Here is a 21,471-nt window from a genome sequence, read left to right on the forward strand (position 1 = left end):
GTCCACACGGGAGTTGCAAGGCACGACTCCCGTGTTAGTGTTCTGGCCCTGCCATTCTCAGCTTGGGGTCACATGGAATGAGACTCTGTTTAGATGATCCTCATAGTGCTGGCCACCTTAAGAGATCTCTTGGCCCTCATATATAAAACTGTTTTTTTTATGATGACTAGATTGGGTTTGAGTTTTGAGTAACTGACCAATGGGTTGGAAGGAAGCTAGGGACACGTGGCTTGGGATAGTGGACAAGAACCACTGCTACACCCAACTGGTCCCATAAAAAGGGAAATGCTGAACCTCCTTTTCCAGGAAGCTTACATTAGCAGTGGCCTGCTCTCCAGACTGCTGGGACCGAGGAAGGGAAACAAGTCCGTTCGGGGTCTTAATGGGCCCCAGGGGTTGTTGAGAGATCTTCCAGCCTTTCTCATCATTGCTGTGCACCAACTGTGGGTGAGATAATAGGGTGTGACTGTTGGGGATGGATTTCAGCCCCCCTATGCCTTTTGGTCAAAGGACAGAGGGAAGGAGCTGGTGAAGGGGTAGAGGGAAGGGTTAAACAGAGGAAGCCTATGTGTTTGTGTGCCTTTTCATTAATTACAACAAAAAGTGAACAGAAGAATAAAAAGCTGATGTTCTATAGCTGCGTCCCCAGGTTTCTCAGGCATGTGCTCTCTCTCCAGTAACTTCTGTTTATGAATCTCGTAGGGCATTTATCCTAAGATGTCTAATATTACAGCTGTCTGCATAAAGATGTTCCACACCGGACCACAGACTCTTTGAGGACAGGGAAAATATTTATCTGTGTGACTCTTCTTGCACATAGTGCAATGCCTGGCACATAGCATATGCTCAATGAATTATTTTTCAATAGAGAAAAAATGAATAGAATAAGCATGTGGTAGATGGGATAGATAAAGGTGTAGAATGAGTAGGAAATCTTCCTCCATGCTTTTTCTAATTTCGACTTTCATAAAATGAAAGAAAAATTTAAAAGAAAATCACAAATAATTGATCTTGCACTTTATTCAACAAGAAGGTATGACATACATATATAAAAAAAATTTTGATTCCCTATGAAGAAATAGCTCCACTGAGGATGGCTATTCACGGGACTAATCTCCCAGAGAAGGAGTACCGGCTACCCAGGCAACTTTGACATGTTTGTAAATCAGGCCTGGGTTCCTCTCCTCACTCCGTTTGTCCTCACCTGAACCTCAGATGGATTTTGCATTTGCTTTGTTGTGTCAAGTTTGGTGTATACGTTTTCAATTTAACCTAAAATTGGGTAAGCATCAATAAGACTCCAGAGCATATGAAAATGAGACAAAGCATAAGAAACTGCTCTGTATTTAGGTGAGATATATAGATATTTTTGTTAGAGCCATTTTGAATTTCATTGATTCGAAATGTATTAAATTCTAGATCTTCCTCCATGCTTTTTCTAATTTTGGCTTTCATAAAAAGCATGGCCTTTTGGAGGGCATAAAAAGTGGTTAAAACCAACCATGTTCTTTCTTAACCACAATCACTAAACTGAAACGGAAAATTTCATCACCTGACTTGGGACAATTCAAGAAATGAAGTCACAGAAAGTGCCATCCCCTCACCAGCCCCTGGTCCAAAGGCCTTCCTACACCTCACACATGGACAGGTGTGGATACTTTGTATACTGAAGTGCACAGTGTATGAATTCCCAGAAATGTCTTTACTCTAGGGGAATGTTTTAGCAACTTCAGTTGGAGAAATGGGCGTTGGAGACTTAAAACATAGTGTCCATTTACCGAAGGTAAATGCTGCATATGGATCTTAAAACCATTTGGTTCAAAGACAATTATTTTAAGGAAGAGCATAAAGTGTGAGTTAATAGGATTTAACTAAAAATGTGTGTGTCAGTCATAGCGCTTATCCTTGGACCACATCTGGAGTATCTATGAGGTGGGCCTCATAAGAACCTGGTACAGCCTTTTTTAAAAGTCTGTAAATGTTCTACTTTTTCAATTTCCTTTGGTTTGACTTTTTAAAATCCTGATTCAACTATTGCTCAGGATCAAAGAAGAAAGCTGACCTGGTTGAGGACAGAGTTGGGATGCAAACCCAGGCTTTCAACGCCCAGGAACTTTACCACGGCTGCCTCCCCATGGAGTCGGCTTTCTATAAAAACAACACGATGATACAGTAAGCAACATAAAGAGTTGTCAAAGGCTAAATGGAAAAAAAAAATGGGGAAGAATAAATGTGGTGAAACCAAACCCAATTTTAAATATCAAGTAGAGCTTATGAGTAGCTTCTAGTTTTGTTTTTTAATAATAAGGAAATACTAAGAAAAAATTATTTTGGAGTCAGCCGTTAGGCTTTATCTAGTCATAGATTTCACTGTCCTAGGTCATAAGTGCATGACAGCTATTTTAAATGGCTATCACCAAATTCCTGAAAGCAAGTGTGCATGCTTTCTTCTTGCCCCAAAATAAGAGAGGATATGATGATAGCTAGTTTACTCTAAATTAATTTCACTGCATCATCCCAATGCTACAGCACTGCTAAAACAGAATACTCTGACCATCTAGCATCCCACACAGATGGATAAATACACAGGCAGACAGATCAACAGGCAGAATGAATGAATTTGTGGGAATATCAAAATTTCATGAAACCTTGCCTATGTCATCCTCTCCCAAAATTTACCCATTCAAGCCAAATAAACAGAATAAGAAAGGTACAAAGGATGGTAGTTCTTAGGTCCAACACTTGTCCTAATTCTTTGCTTTTCTTTTGGATCCATGGTACCTCCGATACCAGTGAGAATATGAGCAGCATTCAACTTTTCTTCTCTACATATGCTTTCTCTCTTCCTGTAGCATGCTCATTCTTTCCAAACTTAAAATATATGAATAACTTTTCTTCTGCTTTGCACTACCCAAGTATGTTACTGCTATTACTCTGTGTTAAGAACCTGGTACTTTAATAAGGAATTGAAGGGGATACCCAGCTCTCTAAGTATCCCCAGGGTCTATCTCACTCTCAGCAGGTAAATGAAGGTCAAGCATCAGATCCTCCTATAACTCCCTGACTCACAGAGGTGCAGGGGAGGATGGAGTTAAGCACCCTTGTCTGCAGAGAAAAATCTTGTTTCTGATCAGTCTTTGAATCTGCTCTTTTTGAAGCTAACAAGAAGCCAGAGACCATAAAGACTAAAGAAGCTCTTCAGAACAAGGAAATGAGGCTGGGACTTCAAACCTGAAACACCGTGACCAGTCTTCATGGTTTTCTCCACTGTATTAGTTCAGCAAAAGTAGGAAAAGATTCAGAATTAATGAAAGGGGGAAAAAAAAAAAAAGAAAAAGAAAAGAATATTTTTCTCAAATTTTCACTGTGACTCCAGGATATAGAATAAAAATAGCATATGTTGTAGAGGGCTAAATGTATGAAATACAGATGCTGTCACTTGGAGATCAGGGTGCCCTTCAGTAGAGAAAGCTAAGAATAAATATAAGGGGGGTAGCTTCAATACTTGCATGATACTGCATTTTTAACAGCTCTCCTAGCATTTGGATGTCTAGAAAAAAAATGGTATTAATGTTGTAGGCAGCAGTAGCTCCTGCTTTTGGCACATATTTATTTCAAAGGCGGTTGTTATTTTAAAGAATGTTTATAATGTTAATATAGTTTCTTTTGACAAATCCATTTTTACTTGTGTTTCTCCAATCTGTTATATAGAATCCGATAAAATATATTTGTTCTAGTGGGAAAACAGTTAAATATTTGTTTCATGATTACTAAGAAGTTTTTTTTTTTAATCCTGAAGTATCAAGGAAAAGAGAAAAATCACATTTCTGCAGTAGTTTTAAAATATTAATCCTCTCTGTCAAACAGGGATCCTTTAAAAACACAATGTTACATTAAGAGTGTAACGAAATGTCCAGAAGATAGAGTGAAACAATGAAAGCTTATATTCCAATAATTGCAAGGGAAAAGTTGTTTAAAAAGATTAATACTGTCATTAACAGCATGCCTAATATACTTTTATTTGACATTTTTATGAGGTAGTTATTTGGTAAGAGATTGGGATCTAAATGGCTATGTAAAAAGTTGTAATTATTTTAAAAGTTTCCTTTAGTATAGCATAAATTTAATTTTTTAAAAATCCACCCATTTACATCAAACATTATATATTCACATGCACACAAACACACATGAAAATTCAGGTGTTGCTTTGATCCTACAAATGTGAATATCAACAACACAAAAATCTACAAGAGGAACATTACAGTCTCACGTCACCTTTTTCATTTATATTACATACCCTCTTTGAAAACCACAAGAACATTCAATATATCTAAAGCTATATAAAAAAACGCAGTAGATTAAAATGGATATTTGTAACCAAAAGAGGTAACTAACCGCTCAGATTCGGTATGACTCATCAGTATTAGAACTGTAACAGGCATTGTACTTCCGTGGTCCCAAGAGTATAGCAAAAAGGAATAAGTGGATTTTTCAAATTCACCCATTTGACCACCTCCCATCCACAGATTTCCCCAAATCCATACAAAACAAAACAAAACAAAACAAAAAAAACAATCATGTGGGGCTTTGGCAACACTGAACTCAACTCTTACTGTTGGGTCAAACTATAGCATAGCTTCCAAAATTCGCTCTAAAATGACATTGAAATACATCAATCCAAATGTTTAAGCAAAAAGCCTGTTAGAGTCTAAATAATGAGGTCTTATCCAGCTGCTTGAGAATAACAGGCACCTAAAAATAATATTCAATTCTGCCCATCATTTATTACCATTCTGTTACTTTCCTTTAACAGAGACATTGGTGTAGAGTGTTTAAATACTTGGTATATCAAAATACTTGAAAAGAAAAAAAAAGATATAAAATGCTTTGAAAAACAAATATTTCATGTCTCTTCTTGCTACATCATAACTTTTACTTACTGTTGGTGTTCCATGTGTTAATATACACAAATATATTAAAGAAAGGGGTCACAGGAGTATTCAAGGACAAATGGCTAAGGGGAATGGGACACTAATCAGAACATGTGTGGTCATGATGACTTATCTTAATTGGAAACCAGGGCATTTCAGATGTTTGGTCCCTACACACTCATGGAATACAGTCAACAATCCTCGTGTTGAGGGAAATTCCTTTGCTAAAGAAATAGGCTTGCTTTTTGTCAATACCCAGAAGGCTACAGCGAAATACCTTACCGGAACTAGAAGTAAGGTTTTCCTCTGAGAGGGCAACAAGTCAAAATCTAAATAGAAACTTGAGTAGAAACTATCTCAAAGCAGCAGATGTCAATTTCAGTGGCACGGTAAATTGTGAGGTATGTTGCAAAGCATTTATTACCAAAATCAGTTAGGCACTGAAGTTATGGAGATTTAATTTTTAAAATTAACTCAAAGAATTCAAGGTTATTGCTATAGTAGCACTGTCTTGGGTGTGAAAGGAAAGGATGGGGTAACTGCAAGTGTTCCCTAAACAGTCCCCCGTTTTTGACCTGTCTTACCTACCACAGAATCCATGATCTATCTGGGCACACCTCTAGGGATGTGCAGAGCTTGTGAAAATCTGATATGCTAAGGTGGAAAAAATAATGAGAAAGTTAAAGTTTGAGAAGCCTGCCTTAAAGACAAAGAAGTCTTCTCAAGATTAAGGCCAGGACATACAACAAGGATGAATGAAGTGAATAAGAATGATCATCTACTGCAAAATATCAACATATCTGATGACTGAACATGTGACTGCAAAGAAGGCTAGAAGACAGAGTATTCAAGGCAGACAAGAGGGCTCATATGCACCCTTCTTGGCAGGTCATGCCAACATCCCTGACACATCTCAGATAGATATATATCAGGTCACAATTCCTTCACTAACACCCCTTACATTCTCAGCTCACCAAACAACTTTCTGATATGATATGACTTCCCAAGCAGGTTTTCCTTCAGGAGAGAAAAACCACTGATTGGCCAATTAACATGAGCATTACAGTGGACACAGAAGATAGATATCACTCGAGTTCAATCAAACCATGAATTGGTCACAAGTGTTCATTTTAGTGTCCACAAGTCCTCCGTAGCATAATCAACTCTTCATGCACTATAGAAATAGTGCATGAAGATCTCCATCATGTAAAGCCCTTCTTGCTAATCAGCAGACCTTTCTCTTAATTGTCACATCCATCTTATGCGCCCAGGTGAAGACAGAATTGCTTGTTCTCCAGCAAAGACAGTTTACATACAGGAAAAAACAATGAATCGCAAAGTGGACTTCACTTCAAAACTCCTATGGCAAGAAGTCCTAATTTGCCATAACCTTCTGCTGTTACTAAATTGTCTTCTGTGCAACTTATACAACATAAATTGAGATAGAAGTTTGAACTAAGATGGTCATTAAAACCACATTATTCTATAAATTGTTGTGAGCCCATTAGAATTTTGACCAAAATCATATTGACATTGCTTAGACACAAATCAATCTTTTAGAAATTAGGAAAATGCTAAATGAATGAAAAAGTATTCATTTCACTATTGCCCCCAAATCTAGGGTGTGTGGGAAGAATTGAATTATTAGTGTGCTGAAGATGAGTCTGTGTTCAAGTGTAGCTTTGGCTCTGCATGGGCCAAAGCACAGCCAACATTAGCTACAAGTGATAACAGAAAGCCCTGCAGGAAGAAATAGCAGGGAGAAGAACAATGAAGTGATAAAATAAAGCATCAGTGACAAGCGAGAGCTTTGATGGGTCTGAAATAGGGCACTTCTTTATAAAGACAGCCTGAGGCCATTCTCCTGAGTGACATGGGGAAAAATATTGGGAAGAAAATGAGGTGAGTATGATTGCATGAGATGAGAACACTAGGACACAGGTGTCTATGCAGACATGAAAACTGATGCGGGCCTCAGTGACTCTACAATGGGCCTTAGTGGCTCTATAACCAACAAATGCTTGCCTCGTGAATAATCGTCAATGTTCCTGTGTGCCTGTTTCTTCTCAAATCCCTGGGCATGAACCTCAGTCATAAATAATCTCTGTGCTAAAGACAGCCATGAGTCTCGGTTTTATCTGCACCCTGACATTCGACTGTTTCCTTCCACTACCTGCAGAGCAGGGAACATCCCCAGACTTGCAAAGACCTCATTAGTTGCTCACCGCCAGCTGCATCGCAGAGCAGGTCGGAATACTCATCTGCAGCCCAGGACTGGAGTCATGTCCTTTGAGCAACTTACAAAAAATATTCAACTAACACTGTGAATTGTAAGCACAAATCTAGTGTAAAGGTTCAGGCAGCAATTTGCTTCTACTGTTTCTATTAACAACTTGGTAAATGTGTCAGAATAGAACAGAAAGACATCTAACAAACTCAAAGTCATCCATGTCGTTTATTTATCCATTCCAAACTAACTTGTAGAGGTCATCTAGAAGGAAAACAGGAAAAACACATACACTTCTTCAGGTAACTCGTGTGAGCCCCTAGCAGTTAGGGTCAGGAGGCATCAACCCAGCCAAGGATCAAATCACAGGCAAATTCCTCTAATGGACACAACAAACTTTTAAATCACAATTAGCTGTTCCATTCAAACTAACAGGGCTATTGTGGCTGCTGCCTCCTCAATTTTTCCTGTACTGAGATCCTAAAGAGGAGCACATGAATAGCCTGGGAAATACAAAGAGTGGCTGTAAGCAATACCATTTCCTCCCTGAGAAAATGAGCTGAAAAGGCTGTGTCCTGACAGGCAAAGTGAAGTTGAGAGCTAAGAAATTACTAGAATATAATATATAAGTGTACAATCATTTCATCCCCATACATGAAACTTTGCTTTGTTTGATCTGGTTTCCATATGGTTTTTGGGTCTGCGCCATCAAGACAATTGAGTCACTTCATTTGTCTAGGCTCACTCAAAAGATGACTGATTCCTGATTTCGTGTTGCATTTATTTGTTTTGCTTTTGTTTTTGTTTTAGGAGAGTTTTATAGAGATATACAAAGAGTGAAGTCTGACTATAAAAGCCACCAATCTTAAAATCGATGATTATGTGTGGGTAGCTGTAGAGGGGGCTCCAACAGAGCCCTGCTACTCGCCTGTCTATTACGAAGATATAAATAACTGACATGATCTACAGGGCACACAAGGGCACTGTCATGAAGAGATCTGAAATTAACCACAGAGAAGAACAGTGATGCTGAGAAATATACACCAACAACTGCAAGCTCCCATGAGTCTCTTGTGAGATGGTAGACAACACAGACCTGCCTCCTTCTCCATGTTGAATGGATCATGAGATCTGATGTGTGTGAATATCTTAACCACATACATTAATGAGAACTTGGGCTCATTAAGTTCCAACATGCTACTGAGAGGCATGGGACCTACCAGTACGGACCAAATTAAGAATGTTCCCCCTATTTTTCAATATGAAACCTCATCAGGAGCTGCATGTATGAAAAGTGGCATCCTCTTTCCTGACTAAATCATCACCAGTTACAGGCAGAATGATTAGGAGGAACACTTCAAAGTAAAGTTCCCTTTGGTATTTATCTTAAAATATTCCAGCAGTCAGAAAGACAGGCTGCATCCTTCTAGAACCTTGTTGTCTAATGAGAAAGACAATGAAACAAGCAATTACTCTACACCATAGTTAGTGGTGTGGCAGAGCACGCAGAGAACATTATAGGAGGTTGGATCTCAGACAGAGATGTTAAAGTAAATAAGAAGGTATATAATTTATATACTAGGATATAGCTTAGCCTATTCACTCACAACAAATAGAAACTTATATAAGACTACTTTATCCTCAGACGTGCTAACAACAAGCAACTCAGTCCCATAGCCCTCATTTGCAAACCGCCCTTATTAGAGTTTGTTTTGAGAGAGCAGCTAGTTGTGAAAACTAGCCTTTTTTTTTAAAAAAAAAGCTTTATTGAGGTATAATCGGCATATAATAAACTGCATACATTTAAAATGTACAACCTGATAAGTTTTGACATATGTACACACCAGTGGAATCATCACCACAATTGATAAATAATACATCTACTACCTCCCAAATTTTCCTTGTGCCTCTTTATAATCCCTACCTCCTGCCCCTCACTTCTACTCCTCTTGCCCTGTCCCCAGGCAACTACTGATTTGCCTTATGGATTAGTTTACATTTTTCTGGAGTTTTACATAAATGGAATTATACAGAATGTACTCTTTTTTTGGTCTGGCTTTTTTTCACTTAGCATAATTTGGAGATTCATCCATTTTATTGTGTATATCAATAACTTATTCCTTTCTATTGCTGATTACTATTCCATTGTATGAATAGACCACAATTTGTTTATCCATTCACCTGCAATAGACATTTAGATTGTTTCCCTTTTTGGCTATTACAAATAAAGCTGATATGAACGTATGTGTATAAGTCTTTATGGAATGGAACGGAAATAGATTTTCTTTTTTCTTGTGTAAATAACCTAGGAGTCAAATGTCTAGATCCTATGATATGTATATGTTTACATTCTCAAGAAACTGCCAAAATATATTCCAAAAGTGGCTGGACCATTTTAAATTCCCATCAGTAGGGCATGAGAGTTCTAGTTGCTCCACATCCTCCTTAACAGTTGGTGTGGTCAGTCTTCTTAATTTTGGCCATTTTAACAGATGTGAAATGATACCCTGCTGTGATTTTAATTTTCAGTTCCCTAATAAATCAAGCATTTTTTTATTGTGCTTTTTTGGCTAGCTGTATATCTTCTTTGGTGAAGTGTCTTCCAAATCTTTTGCATGTTTTTAGTTGGGCTGTTTTCTTATTATTGAATATTGAGAGTAGACTTCTTTATACATTCTGGGTACGAATCCTTTATCAGACATAGGCTTTGCAAATATTCTTCTCCAATCTGTGGGTTGTCTTTTCATTCTTCTCATAAAGGCTTTTGAAGATTAGAAGTTTTAAATTTTGACAAAATATAACCTATCAATTTGTTATTTTATGGTTTGTACTTTTGTATCAAATCTAGGAAATCCTTGCCCAACCCAAAGTCACAACGATTTTTTCCTACATTTTCTTACCTAGAAATTTTACATTTTGTACTTAGGTTTATGATCCATTTTGGATTAATGTTTGTATATGGTGTGGTGTAGAGGTAGAAGTTCATTATTTTGCATAAGGATATCCAATTGCTCCATCACCATTCACTGATGACTCTCCTTTCTCTGTTGACGTTCCTTTGCCATTCATCCAAAATTTGTTGTCCATATACATATGGGTCTACTTCTGAATTCTCTATTCTATTCCATTGACTGACTATATACCTTGATGCCAACACCATGCTACTTTGATTCCTGTGGCTTTTTAATTAAAGCCTAGGAATCAGGACTACCTGATTAGGCCTCCAACTTTTTTCTTCATTATCAAAGCTGCTTTGTCTATTCTGGACCTTTGCAATTCCATATAAATTTTAGAATCAGCTTGTCAATTTCTATAAAAATCCTATGATTTATTTTGTTTAGGATTGTGTTGAATCTATAGTCAAAATTGAGGAAAAATGACATTGTAACAATCTCTAGAAAATCCCCAAATATTTGGAAACTAAACAACATCCCCTCTTAACAATGTGTATTCTCCTATTGTTGGGTGTTCTATGAATGTCAATTAGGACAAGTTGGTAGACAACATTACTCAAATCTTTTTTCCCTTGTTGATTTCATGTCTACTTGTTCTATCAATTATTGAGTAGGGATATTGATTTCTCTGACTAAAATTGTGGGATTTTATCTATTTCATTTTGTAGTTTCCTTCATGTGTTGTGGTGCATAAATATAAAGCATTATTGTATTCTCTTGATGAATGGACCACTTTATCATAATGAAATGACCTTTTTTATTCCTGGTGATAGCTTTTGTTCTGAAATCTACTTTGTCATAGATTAAAACAGCCACTTCAGCTTTCTTTTGATTAGTGTTAGCACAGAATATCAAATTCCATCCCTTTACTTTTTTTTTTTTTTTATTTTTTTTTATTTTTTTTATTTTTTTTTTATTTTTTATTTTTTTTTATCATTTTATTGAGATATATTCACATACCACGCAGTCATACAAAACAAATTGTACTTTCGATTGTTTACAGTACCATTACATAGTTGTACATTCATCACCTAAATCAGTCCCTGACACCTTCATTAGCACACACACAAAAATAACAAGAATAATAATTAGAGTGAAAAAGAGCAATTGAAGTAAAAAAGAACACTGGGTACCTTTGTCTGTTTGTTTCCTTCCCCTACTTTTCTTTTTTTTTTTTTTTTTTTTTTTTTTAATCATCATTTTATTGAGATATATTCACATACCACGCAGTCATACAAAACAAATTGTACTTTCGATTGTTTACAGTACCATTACATAGTTGTACATTCATCACCTAAATCAATCCCTGACACCTTCATTAGCACACACACAAAAATAACAAGAATAATAATTAGAGTGAAAAAGAGCAATTGAAGTAAAAAAGAACACTAGGTACCTTTGTCTGTTTGTTTGCTTCCCCTACTTTTCTACACATCGATCCATAAACTAGACAAAGTGGAGTTTGGTCCTTATGGCATTCCCAATCCCACTGTCACCCCTCATAAGCTACATTTTTATACAACTGTCTTCGAGATTCATGGGTTCTGGGTTGTAGTTTGATAGTTTCAGGTATCCACCACCAGCTACCCCAATTCTTTAGAACCTAAAAAGGGTTGTCTAAAGTGTGCATAAGAGTGCCCACCAGAGTGACCTCTCGGCTCCTTTTGGAATCTCTCTGCCACTGAAGCTTATTTCATTTCCTTTCACATCCCCCTTTTGGTCAAGAAGATGTTCTCCGTCCCACGGTGCCAGGTCTACATTCCTCCCTGGGAGTCATATTCCACGTTGCCAGGGAGATTCACTTCCCTGGGTGTCTGATCCCACGTAGGGGGGAGCCATCCCTTTACTTTTAAGCTATCGTGTCTTTGTATTTAAAGTTGTTCTTTTGTAGGTAGATACAGTTTAGTCTTATAATCTGGCAATTGTTGCCTATTAATTAGGGTGTTTCGGTCATTTTACATTTAATGTGACTACTGATAGTCTCTCGTCTTGTTGTTTGTTTTCTATTTGCCTCCTCTGTTCCCTTTCTACTCTTTTTCTGCCTTCTTTTGAATTAATTGATCATTTTTACAATTCCATTTTAACTCCTTTGTTAACTTATTAGCTATAAATCTTTGCTTTGTTATTTTATTGAAGGCTTTAAACTTTATGGTATGAACCTTTAATTTATTTCAATCTATTTTCAGGTGTTATTATACAACTTCATGAATAATAATAGAACCTTCTAATAGTGCATTTCTACTTCTTCTTTCCCAGCCTCTATGCTATTATCGCCATACATTTTAGTTATTACATGTTATGAACCCCACAATGCATTATTTTTGTTTAAACAGTCAATTATCTTTTAAAGATATCAAAACATTAAGAAAAACACACACATTTATCCATGTAATTACCATTTCTAGTGCTCTTCATTCTTTCGTGTCCATCTATATTTTCACCTGTCATAATATCCCTTCTACCATTCATTAAATATTTCTTGCAGTGTGGATCTACTGGTTATGGATTCTTTCAGTTTTTGTATGTGTGAAAACATCCTTTCAGCTGTCTTTCTGAAAGATATTTTTGCTGGGTATAGAATTCTTGGTTGATTTTTTTTTCTTTCAGTACTTTAAGATGTTGCTCCATTGTCTTCTTGCTTGCACTGTTTCCGATGAGAAATATACTTTGTTCATCTATATATAATGTATGCTTATATCTGGTTTATTTAATTTTTTTCTCTTCATAACTGGTTTTGAGTACTTTGACTATGATATCCCTTGGGTAAAGTTTTCTTCATGTTGCTTGAGCTGGGACTTCATTGAGCTTCTCAGATCTGTAGATTTATAGTTTTCATCATTTGCCAAATTTTAGCCATTATTTATTTGAATAGTTTTTTCCTCCACTTCCTCTCTCCTCTATTTTGGGGACTCCAAATGCACATATATTAGGCTTCTGGAAGGTGTCCAAAAATTCACTGATGCTTTTTACAATAAATTTTATTCTTTTTTCTTTCTGTGAGTTTCATTTTAGACAGTTTCTATTGCTAAACTTTTCACTAATCTTTTCTTCTGCAGTACATAATCCAATTTAGTGTATTTCCTATTAATCTCATCCAGTGTATTTTTCATAATGGGCATTTCATCTCTAGTTCAGCCTGGGTCTTTTAAAATATACAGTATCTTCCATGTCTCTACTTATCTTTTTCAGCATATTAACTACAGTTAGAGTAATAGTTTTAATGTACTTGTCTGTTAATCATTTCAGCTTTGTTTTGGTTTTGAAATATTGATTTTTTCTCCTCATTATGGGTAATGCTTCTTTGTTTCTTTGCATGTCCAGTAATTGTGACTGGATGCCAGACATTGTTAATTTGATCTTTTTGGGTACTGGATATTTTTGTATTTATATTTATATATCCTTGTCCTATACTTGGATGCAGTTAAGTTACTTGGAAAAACTTTGATCCTTTTTGATCTTGCATTTAAGATTTGTTAGGTGGGACCAGAGTCACATTTAGCCTGGATCAAATTATTCCCCACTATTAAGACAAGGCAATAAGGAGCATTCTACCCACTACCACTTCAATTGGAAGTATTCAAGCCTGGCTAGTGGGAACAGGCACTTCTCCCTGCCCTTTGTCATCAGGACTTTTTCCTCTAGTCCTCTTGAATGGTTCTCTCCTGACCTCAGGTAGTTTCCTCTTGGCATCAGTGCTTTGCTGAACATTTAAGGGGAACCCTCATCACATCTCTGGAGTTCAATCCCTCTGCAGTTGTCTCCCTTCCAGTACTTTAGTCTGTGAACTCCAGCTATCTTGGCCTCCCAGGAATCTTATTCAATCCCTCAACTCAGGGAGTCCACTGGGTTCACCTGGGTTCTCCCATGCCACGCCATCTGGAAACCCACTCAAGTCAGCAAGCTGGGGCAACTGCAGAGAGCATCTCATTTATTTCTGTTTCTCAGAGATCACTATCCTTTGTAACCTGATGTCCAGTGTCTTTAAAACTACTCTTTCATATGTTTTTGTCTAATTTTTTGGATGTTTCAGGTGGGAGAGTAAAACCAGTTCTTGTTACTCCATCTTTGGCAGAAGCATATGGCCAGAGATTGCATTTTGTCTACCCGTCCACTCTTCACAACTGACTTTCACATTTCCTGGACCAACATCCATAAACATTCCAATTCCCAGGACACTCAATGAAGGAGAAACTCCTGCTGATCTCACTCTCTGGGACTTGGCTAATAATCTAGAAGGGCCTAATTATAATCAATCCTTTGAAACACACAAAAGGTGGGTATCTTCTGTATTTCTATTAATGTGGTCAGGTGAAGTTAAAAGCAAGTTCGTATTTCCGGGCAACTAAAATTATGACAGGTCCAAGAAGCTATGTTATTACAAACACAGCTAGAAACACACTCAAAATAATTTATTTGTGTGGTTCCCCCCAAGTCTCCCAATGACAGTGGAAAAGTTTAGACACTGAGGAAATCTTTGCTTAAGAGACCCAGACCTCTTTATGCTAGCACATTTCTCCCTAGGGGTAAGCAAGGTACTTTCAAAGGGTATTCATTCTTTGAGGTCAGTTAGAAAATCAGTGCTGAAGGGCAGTGAATAGTACCTCAGTGGCCTGACAGATATAATGTACAATTTCAATGTGTTCATTATGTCAGGATGTAATTTACCCTTTCAGCACATACCGCTTCCCTCTGTGTGTGCCCCAGCTCATGAGAGTTTGAGAATAACCAACTGTGGGACAATTTGCATTGGGTTTCTCCCTGAATGTGCACAATGCCGAAACTTTAAACCATAGTGGGTTTGATTACACCAGGCAATGAATTGTGCCTAAATACTCCCTCACAAAAATTAGAGAAAGCTGGTCACTGATGATTCCCAGGGGTTGGATCAGGAGTAGGGTCAGTTACATTGACTTCATCTGGTCATTGGATATAATAGGATCCACTAAAAAGGAATGTTCAAAACATATCTGATTATTTCTAGAAAGTTTTTAAAAATCAGTTTATCTGCTGATCTACATATTCCTTTACACATTTTTTTTTCTAAAGTAGAGAACTTCAATGACTAAAGGGGAAGGAGTGACTGAGAATTAGCTTTTTTCCTGGTGAAAGTTTTAGACCAAGATAGTACAAGTCACTGAAGCCCTATGACCTTGGTCCTGAGGTTACTGGAGCATAACGTAATGGCTTAGGGCTGAAAGCTAAGGGGGCTTCTTCCTGTATAACACACTGTGAAGAACTGTGTTCAGATTTCTTCCTCCTCCTCAACCTGTTTACCCAGAATTTTTCTTCTAAGATGTTCTAGCCACATTATTTAAAGAATAGCTTAGCATCAAATATGTCTCCAGGGAGGTATGATTCAAAGAGAGTCTGAGATTCTAACAAAAACCACTCCCTGGAAACTTTCCATTTTACTTTTAAGATCTTGTACATTTATGAGTGAGTAACCAGGAATGTTAAAACAGAAACTATGTTAAAATAGAAACTATGAGATTTATGTAAAGGTTGAGTATAGGTTTCTCAGTCTGATAGCTCAAAGGTTGGAGGGTAATATATGAATTTTTAGGTTTTAGAAAGAGTGGAATGTTGTGCATGAAAAGTTAAATCAGTGCTCACAATGTAGGTTGAGTCTAACTTTGGTTTAGAGAAATCACTAAAGCCTTGCCTCTTCATGACTTGTTCTTGGTGGCAAACTATATTCTATAAACATGTATGTTTCTCCAGTACTTAAGTCTCCCAACACAATGATAATACTGATGCCTGAATTTAATTTTAACCAAAATAAATAACTCAATCAAGGTAAAAAAAAATTAAAACTGAAAACATGAAACAGTTCTAATTTATGCTGCACAATTCACAAAGATTTGTAAATATATTAGCAGTACGTGTTATTCCATTCCACTACACGTGTTATTCCATTCCACTACAATCAGCAAGTCCAGAATCAACTTTTAATAAAGTTTAAAATTGAAAAATCGCAAATAGGAAAGCAAAGAGTGCAGAAAGCATTTGTGATGGAGAAAGTATGATGGAGGGGAAATCAGACACAATAATTTGTAAATTATTTAAAAACATAACAGTACTTTTAAAATGTACTGAAGTGTTTTTTCAGAATATAAAAATATATTTACAACCACAATTTCAATTTTAGGTATAATTCTAACAAGCTTGCATTAAATTGCACATTTTATGGAAAAATGAAATGGGAATTATATGCTTACCATCTGTTTTCTTTGAATCACTTCTGACATTGGATTGATCCTTCTTGTCTGTCTTAGTTTTACTATCTTTCAAGTTACCTGAAAGTAATAAACATGACAAACAGTATATGTATACAGCTGAGGGGGAAGTTACAAATATCTTTAAACCTGTCAAGATTTAAAAAAAGCAGCACAATTTTATAGTCATGAAGGTGTAACATGTCTGAGTATAAATATCTTTTGTAACCACATATGTTAGGCTCCAGAATTTGGATCATGATTGGATTATGATCCAGAAATCAAGACTGAAAGTTCTTATTCAACAGGGTTGTATTTAAGTCCACAATATTTATCTTCAAAGAAAGGCAATTCAGCTTTATTGTTAGGCTATGGTAAGGAATAACCCAGGTTAAATGTAAGTTCTACTAATTTATAGATGTTAAACTTCTCTGTCCTTCAGTTGTCTGTGTAATTTGTAAGAAAGTTAAAAAAAAAAAAAAAAAACTTTCTTACAAATGTAGAATGAACATGGGTCAAAAATTTATTCAACTGATTTATAAAGGAACCAGTGAGATAGTGAGGCTGGTTCCAAAAGCATTTGAAGAATTGAGCACTTATAGGCACTAAAAACATATGTTAAAATAAGACTGCAAAATTAGAGACAAAGCTGGCTCTGTCCTACAGGATAATAAAATGATAATCTAGGGTTATCTTCTCTACCAGTCAAAAACCTACACGTTAGTTAAGACATAACCTTACAGTACCGTAAGTATGCTTCCCTGCATCAGAGGTCAGCAAATTCTAGCCCATGGGCCAAGGTGATCTGCCGCCTGGTTTTGCAAATAAGGTTTTATTGAACACAGCCACACCCATCAATTTATATATGGCCTATGGCTGCTTTCGTATTACAATAGCAGAGATGAATAGTTGCAAAAGAGACCTACACAGCTGGAATTATTTACTATAACTTCATATAAAGTTCTGCTGACCCCTGTCCAAGATAATTAAATCATCCTTTGGCAGGTCTGTTAAACAATCCGCCAGTGTGACATTGAAAACATATGGTACCTCTCTCCTCAGCCTTATTTTCAAATGTTGGATATTTTTCTTACCAATCTTACTAATGGCAGCTTTCTTTCAAAAGCTGCATAAAACCAAGAATACGTTACTATTAAAATACCAGTACTTATTGAAACCAAAAGATGCTAATAATAATTACAATCTGAAAAGAGTGAGCAGGGCCTGAAAAGGGGGAGGGGGTTAAAAAGAGCATTTACCTTTTTGACTTTCTTTGTGCCAGACAGTGTGCTAAATGCTTAGCATGCATCATTTCATTAGAGTCTTAGAGCAACCCCATTACAAAGAATGATTTTTGAAAGTAGACAAATTCATTAAAGATTAATTCATTAATGATCAATTTGCTGAATAACAAATTCACCATTAACCGAAGATGTTTTCTAAGTTTTGGTTTATCCTTGACTTCACTGCAGCCACTTTGGCAAATATCGGTCAGACCAGCTCCATTGCGCCCAGAATACTGCTCACCAGCACAGGCCTCAAACACCACCCGCGGGCCTGCCTCTGCCCCAGCCCTACATGCATCTCTGGAAACAAAACTGCTGCCACAGGTTACCGCAGATGTTGTTCAAGCCATTTGTCTGACAACTTTTGATCAAAAGGCCCAGAGAGCTTTCTACAAAGTGACTTTGCTTAAAATTGGCCAGTAAGGAATTGATCTGCAGCTTGTATTAGCACCCCCCACTTCATGGCTGAGGGACCCAAGGCACTGGCAGATTAAGCGAAGTTCTGTAAGATACATGCATCGGTGATTCCAGAGGCCAAGCTCTCGGCTACTAATTTTTGCTGGCTTCCGTGTGAAGCTCGAGTTTTAGATTTCAGGCTTCCTTTTACTGTTTCCATTTCTAAATGCCCTTAACCTAAAAAAATGTATAAAAGAATGGTGTGTAAGGATAATCTTTTATTTTGTTTTGTGCTCTAGCCCAACTCAACTCCAAGACCAAAGAACATGCCAGGCAACAAGTTACCCATGAGTTTTAATTAGGGACTTACAGGAGGATTTTTCCCAATGGCGGCTGGTCAGGAAATGGACGTCAATGATCCATGCAAACAAGAGGAAGAGGAACCTTGCACAGCTCAGCAGAGCCTTGTGAGATTTGGTTACAAGGCAAGGAAACCTCAGCTGCCTCTCCTTTGTAAAGTTGATTACCAATTGTGATTCAGCTCAATGACCTTCAATTTTCTGCTCTGGTCATCGGGCTGATGCGTGCTCAAGGCTCCACCCTTTTCCCTTAGGGAGTGGGTGGTGCCAACCCCTGGGCTGCCATATTTTGTTTTTTGGCTACGATATATTTCACAGACCAAACAGTTTTAATGGAATTTGACAAATCCTAAGCTAAGTTAGGAGTAAATAAACTCTAGGTTCCCTCTCATGATCCACTCTCTACCACAACCAATGGCCCAAAGATCTTCTGGAGGTTTCATGAAGCAACCCAAGTACTGGCTTTTTCCTGTTGTAAGGATTCCAGAGATGGACTCAAGTATCTCAAGTCCTGTCGTGAAACTAGCTCCCTGCAGAAATTGTTCCTCCTTCCCTAAATGTGCCTTCATCCCCACTAATGGACTCTAAGCCTTCCAGGATGTTCTGGACTGGAGCTTTACCCAGGGCTGCAGAGGACGAGGATGTCTTCCAGAAGCCTGAGGAGCAGCTCCATTTGCTGGATGCTAGCCAACAGCAGGGGCAGATCGCCTTCTCCTCAGCCAGGGTTGGGAGAGCCTGAGAGAGCAAGTTTTCTCGATGGAGACCAAAGCATCAGGGATCTCATTATTGCCAACAGGGAACCAAACCTCTAGAACTCCACTTAACCAATGTCTTTCGGCTCTAACCTGGAAAATACCTAGGGTAGCTGACCAAGAAGTGTGCTGGGAAAGTGACACACTCTTATTTGATGATGTTCCTTGAACAGAACCCATTAAGTAATTTCCCATGGGTGGTATATGGAGTAACGGCCAATGTGAGCTGTTATTCAATAAGCTGGGGGAAATAAAAGAGCCTTTCTGTACAGTTATAAATCATTTTAATTATGCTGCTATGATGCAGGCCCAAATCACCATTAGCAGTTCTTATTCCTCTAAATTGATTTTTTTCCCACCTCTTATTTAATACTTACATTTTTAAGGGAAATGGTAGACCACTGATTACTTTGGGAAATACATACATTTGTAAAATTGACCCAGCCTAGTTGAAGATTGAGGCTCCTGTTTTGTTTCTTTCAAGCATTCCCCCTAAATCTTCTTCAAAATCAATGGTTTCCACCTATGCACTTTCTGGGCCTCTGTTTATAACCCCTTGTAGAATTTATAACCTTCTTTATGATGGCCTTGTTTGTGATCATTGTTTCTCTCACTGACTAAAGCAGGAGTTGGTAGACTGGGGCCTGTGGGCCAAACCAAGCCCACTGCCTGTTTTTGTAGGGCCCGCAAAGCAAGAGTAGCTTTTATACTTTAAAATGGTTGAGGAAAGAAGAATACTGTGTGATATAAAAATTACATAAAATTTGAATTTCAGTGCACAAAAGTTTTATTGGAATTTGGCCTCAGTTATTTATTGACATATTGTCTGTGACTCCTTTTGTGCTAAACAGCAGTTGAGTAGTTACAGCAGAGACTGTGTGGCCTGCAGAGCCTAACATTTTACTGTTTGGTCCTTGACTGAAAAACTTTGCCAACCCCTAGAATTTATCGATTATAAGCTCTCTGTACTCAGCAATTGAATCTCAATACTTCTCTGATTCCCTCCTCCCCTTGATGGCACCAAACCTCTCAAATACTAGGGATATTCTGGCTAAAGAATAAAGAAATTGGACTCACACAGAACTGAGTTGGGCTCTAGATCTCTATTTAGTGGTTGTTTCACTTTAAGCAAGCTATTTAACTTCTCTGAGCCTCAGTATCCCCATCTGTAAAAGAGAAATGTGTATCTACCTAATAAGGTTTTTATGGTTTTTAAATGCTTTAATGTAGGTGAAATCTCAAGTACAAATATTTGGCACATACTAAGAATTCAATAAAATAGGAGTGGTTTTAAAGGTTACTTGGGGAGGGAATACCTTCTCCCTACTACTTCTGTGGCCATTGAGGGAAAGACATTTTTATACTATTCTCTAAAAGAAAAAAGAAGGAAAGAAAACAGCTTGCCTCTCACCACCTGTGGATATAGTATGTCCCCAAGAAAAGTCATATTCTTTAATGCAATCTTGTAGGGGCAGACTGATTAGTCTGTTGACTGGGGTAGAAACTCTGAATTATTTCCGTGGTGGTGTGGACCCCACCCTTTCAGGGTGGGTCTTAATTAGATGACTGGAGTCCTTTAAAGAAAGCACTCACAGAGAGCAGAGGACAAAACTCCTCAAGAGAAGCTGAGAGAGACATTTTGGAGACGACTGTTGAAAGCTGATGCTTAGAGTTGCTTGGAGATGTGGACAGAAGGACGTTTGGAGAAGAAGCCCAGAGTTTGCCCTGGAGAAGCTAAGAGAGGACCCCAGATGCTTAGAGAGAAACGTCCTGGGAGAAAGAAGCAAGGACACCCAGGAGCTGAGAGAGAGGAACCAAGACAGGAGCCCCAAGTCATTTTGGAGAAAGCCATTTGGAAACACAACCCGGGAGCAAAGGACCAGCAGACACCAGCTGTTCTTCAGTGAAGGTATCCTCACGTTGATGCCTTAGTTTGGACACATTTATGGCCAGAGAACTGTAAATTTGTAACCTAATAGATTCCCTTTATAAAAGCCAACCCATTTCTGGTATTTTGCATAATGGTGGCTTTAGCAAACTGGAACACCACCACTGCTTACACTTTCCTCAGCCTAGCCATCCTCTCCCCCACTCCCCTTCTAGATGTGTGTTCCACAGCCTACACCTCTTCAGTCCCTCCAGAATGGGGTGCTGGGGTGGGTGATGAGGCTGGGTCTGGGTGGCTCAGCCAGGGTCTATAAGCTCAGTTAGGGCAGATGTGTTAAGAAGCCCAACAGTCCAAATCCAAATTTTCCAATTCAGTTCCAGTTGGAGTAGAGCAAATATTTTGGCCACCAGCTTTCTAGTTCTGGTATCTATCTCTCAGTTGGTTCAGACCTCAGAAGGGAATA

The 21,471-nt window shown here is 37.8% G+C and overlaps 1 protein-coding gene across 3 annotated transcripts in view; it reads right to left on the reverse strand.

The window, feature by feature from the left end:
* Positions 1-21,471, reverse strand: part of PDE1C (phosphodiesterase 1C) — a 567,042-nt gene that overhangs the window by 38,816 nt on the left and 506,755 nt on the right. For all 3 annotated transcript variants that reach the window (XM_037837021.1, XM_037837022.1, XM_037837023.1), the window contains exon 17: positions 16,331-16,408. In XM_037837021.1, coding sequence (XP_037692949.1) covers positions 16,331-16,408 — 78 coding nt within the window. The remainder of the gene's footprint in view (positions 1-16,330; positions 16,409-21,471) is intronic.

Source organism: Choloepus didactylus, chromosome 5 (genome assembly GCF_015220235.1).
Source record: "Choloepus didactylus isolate mChoDid1 chromosome 5, mChoDid1.pri, whole genome shotgun sequence".
NCBI lineage: Eukaryota > Metazoa > Chordata > Mammalia > Pilosa > Megalonychidae > Choloepus > Choloepus didactylus.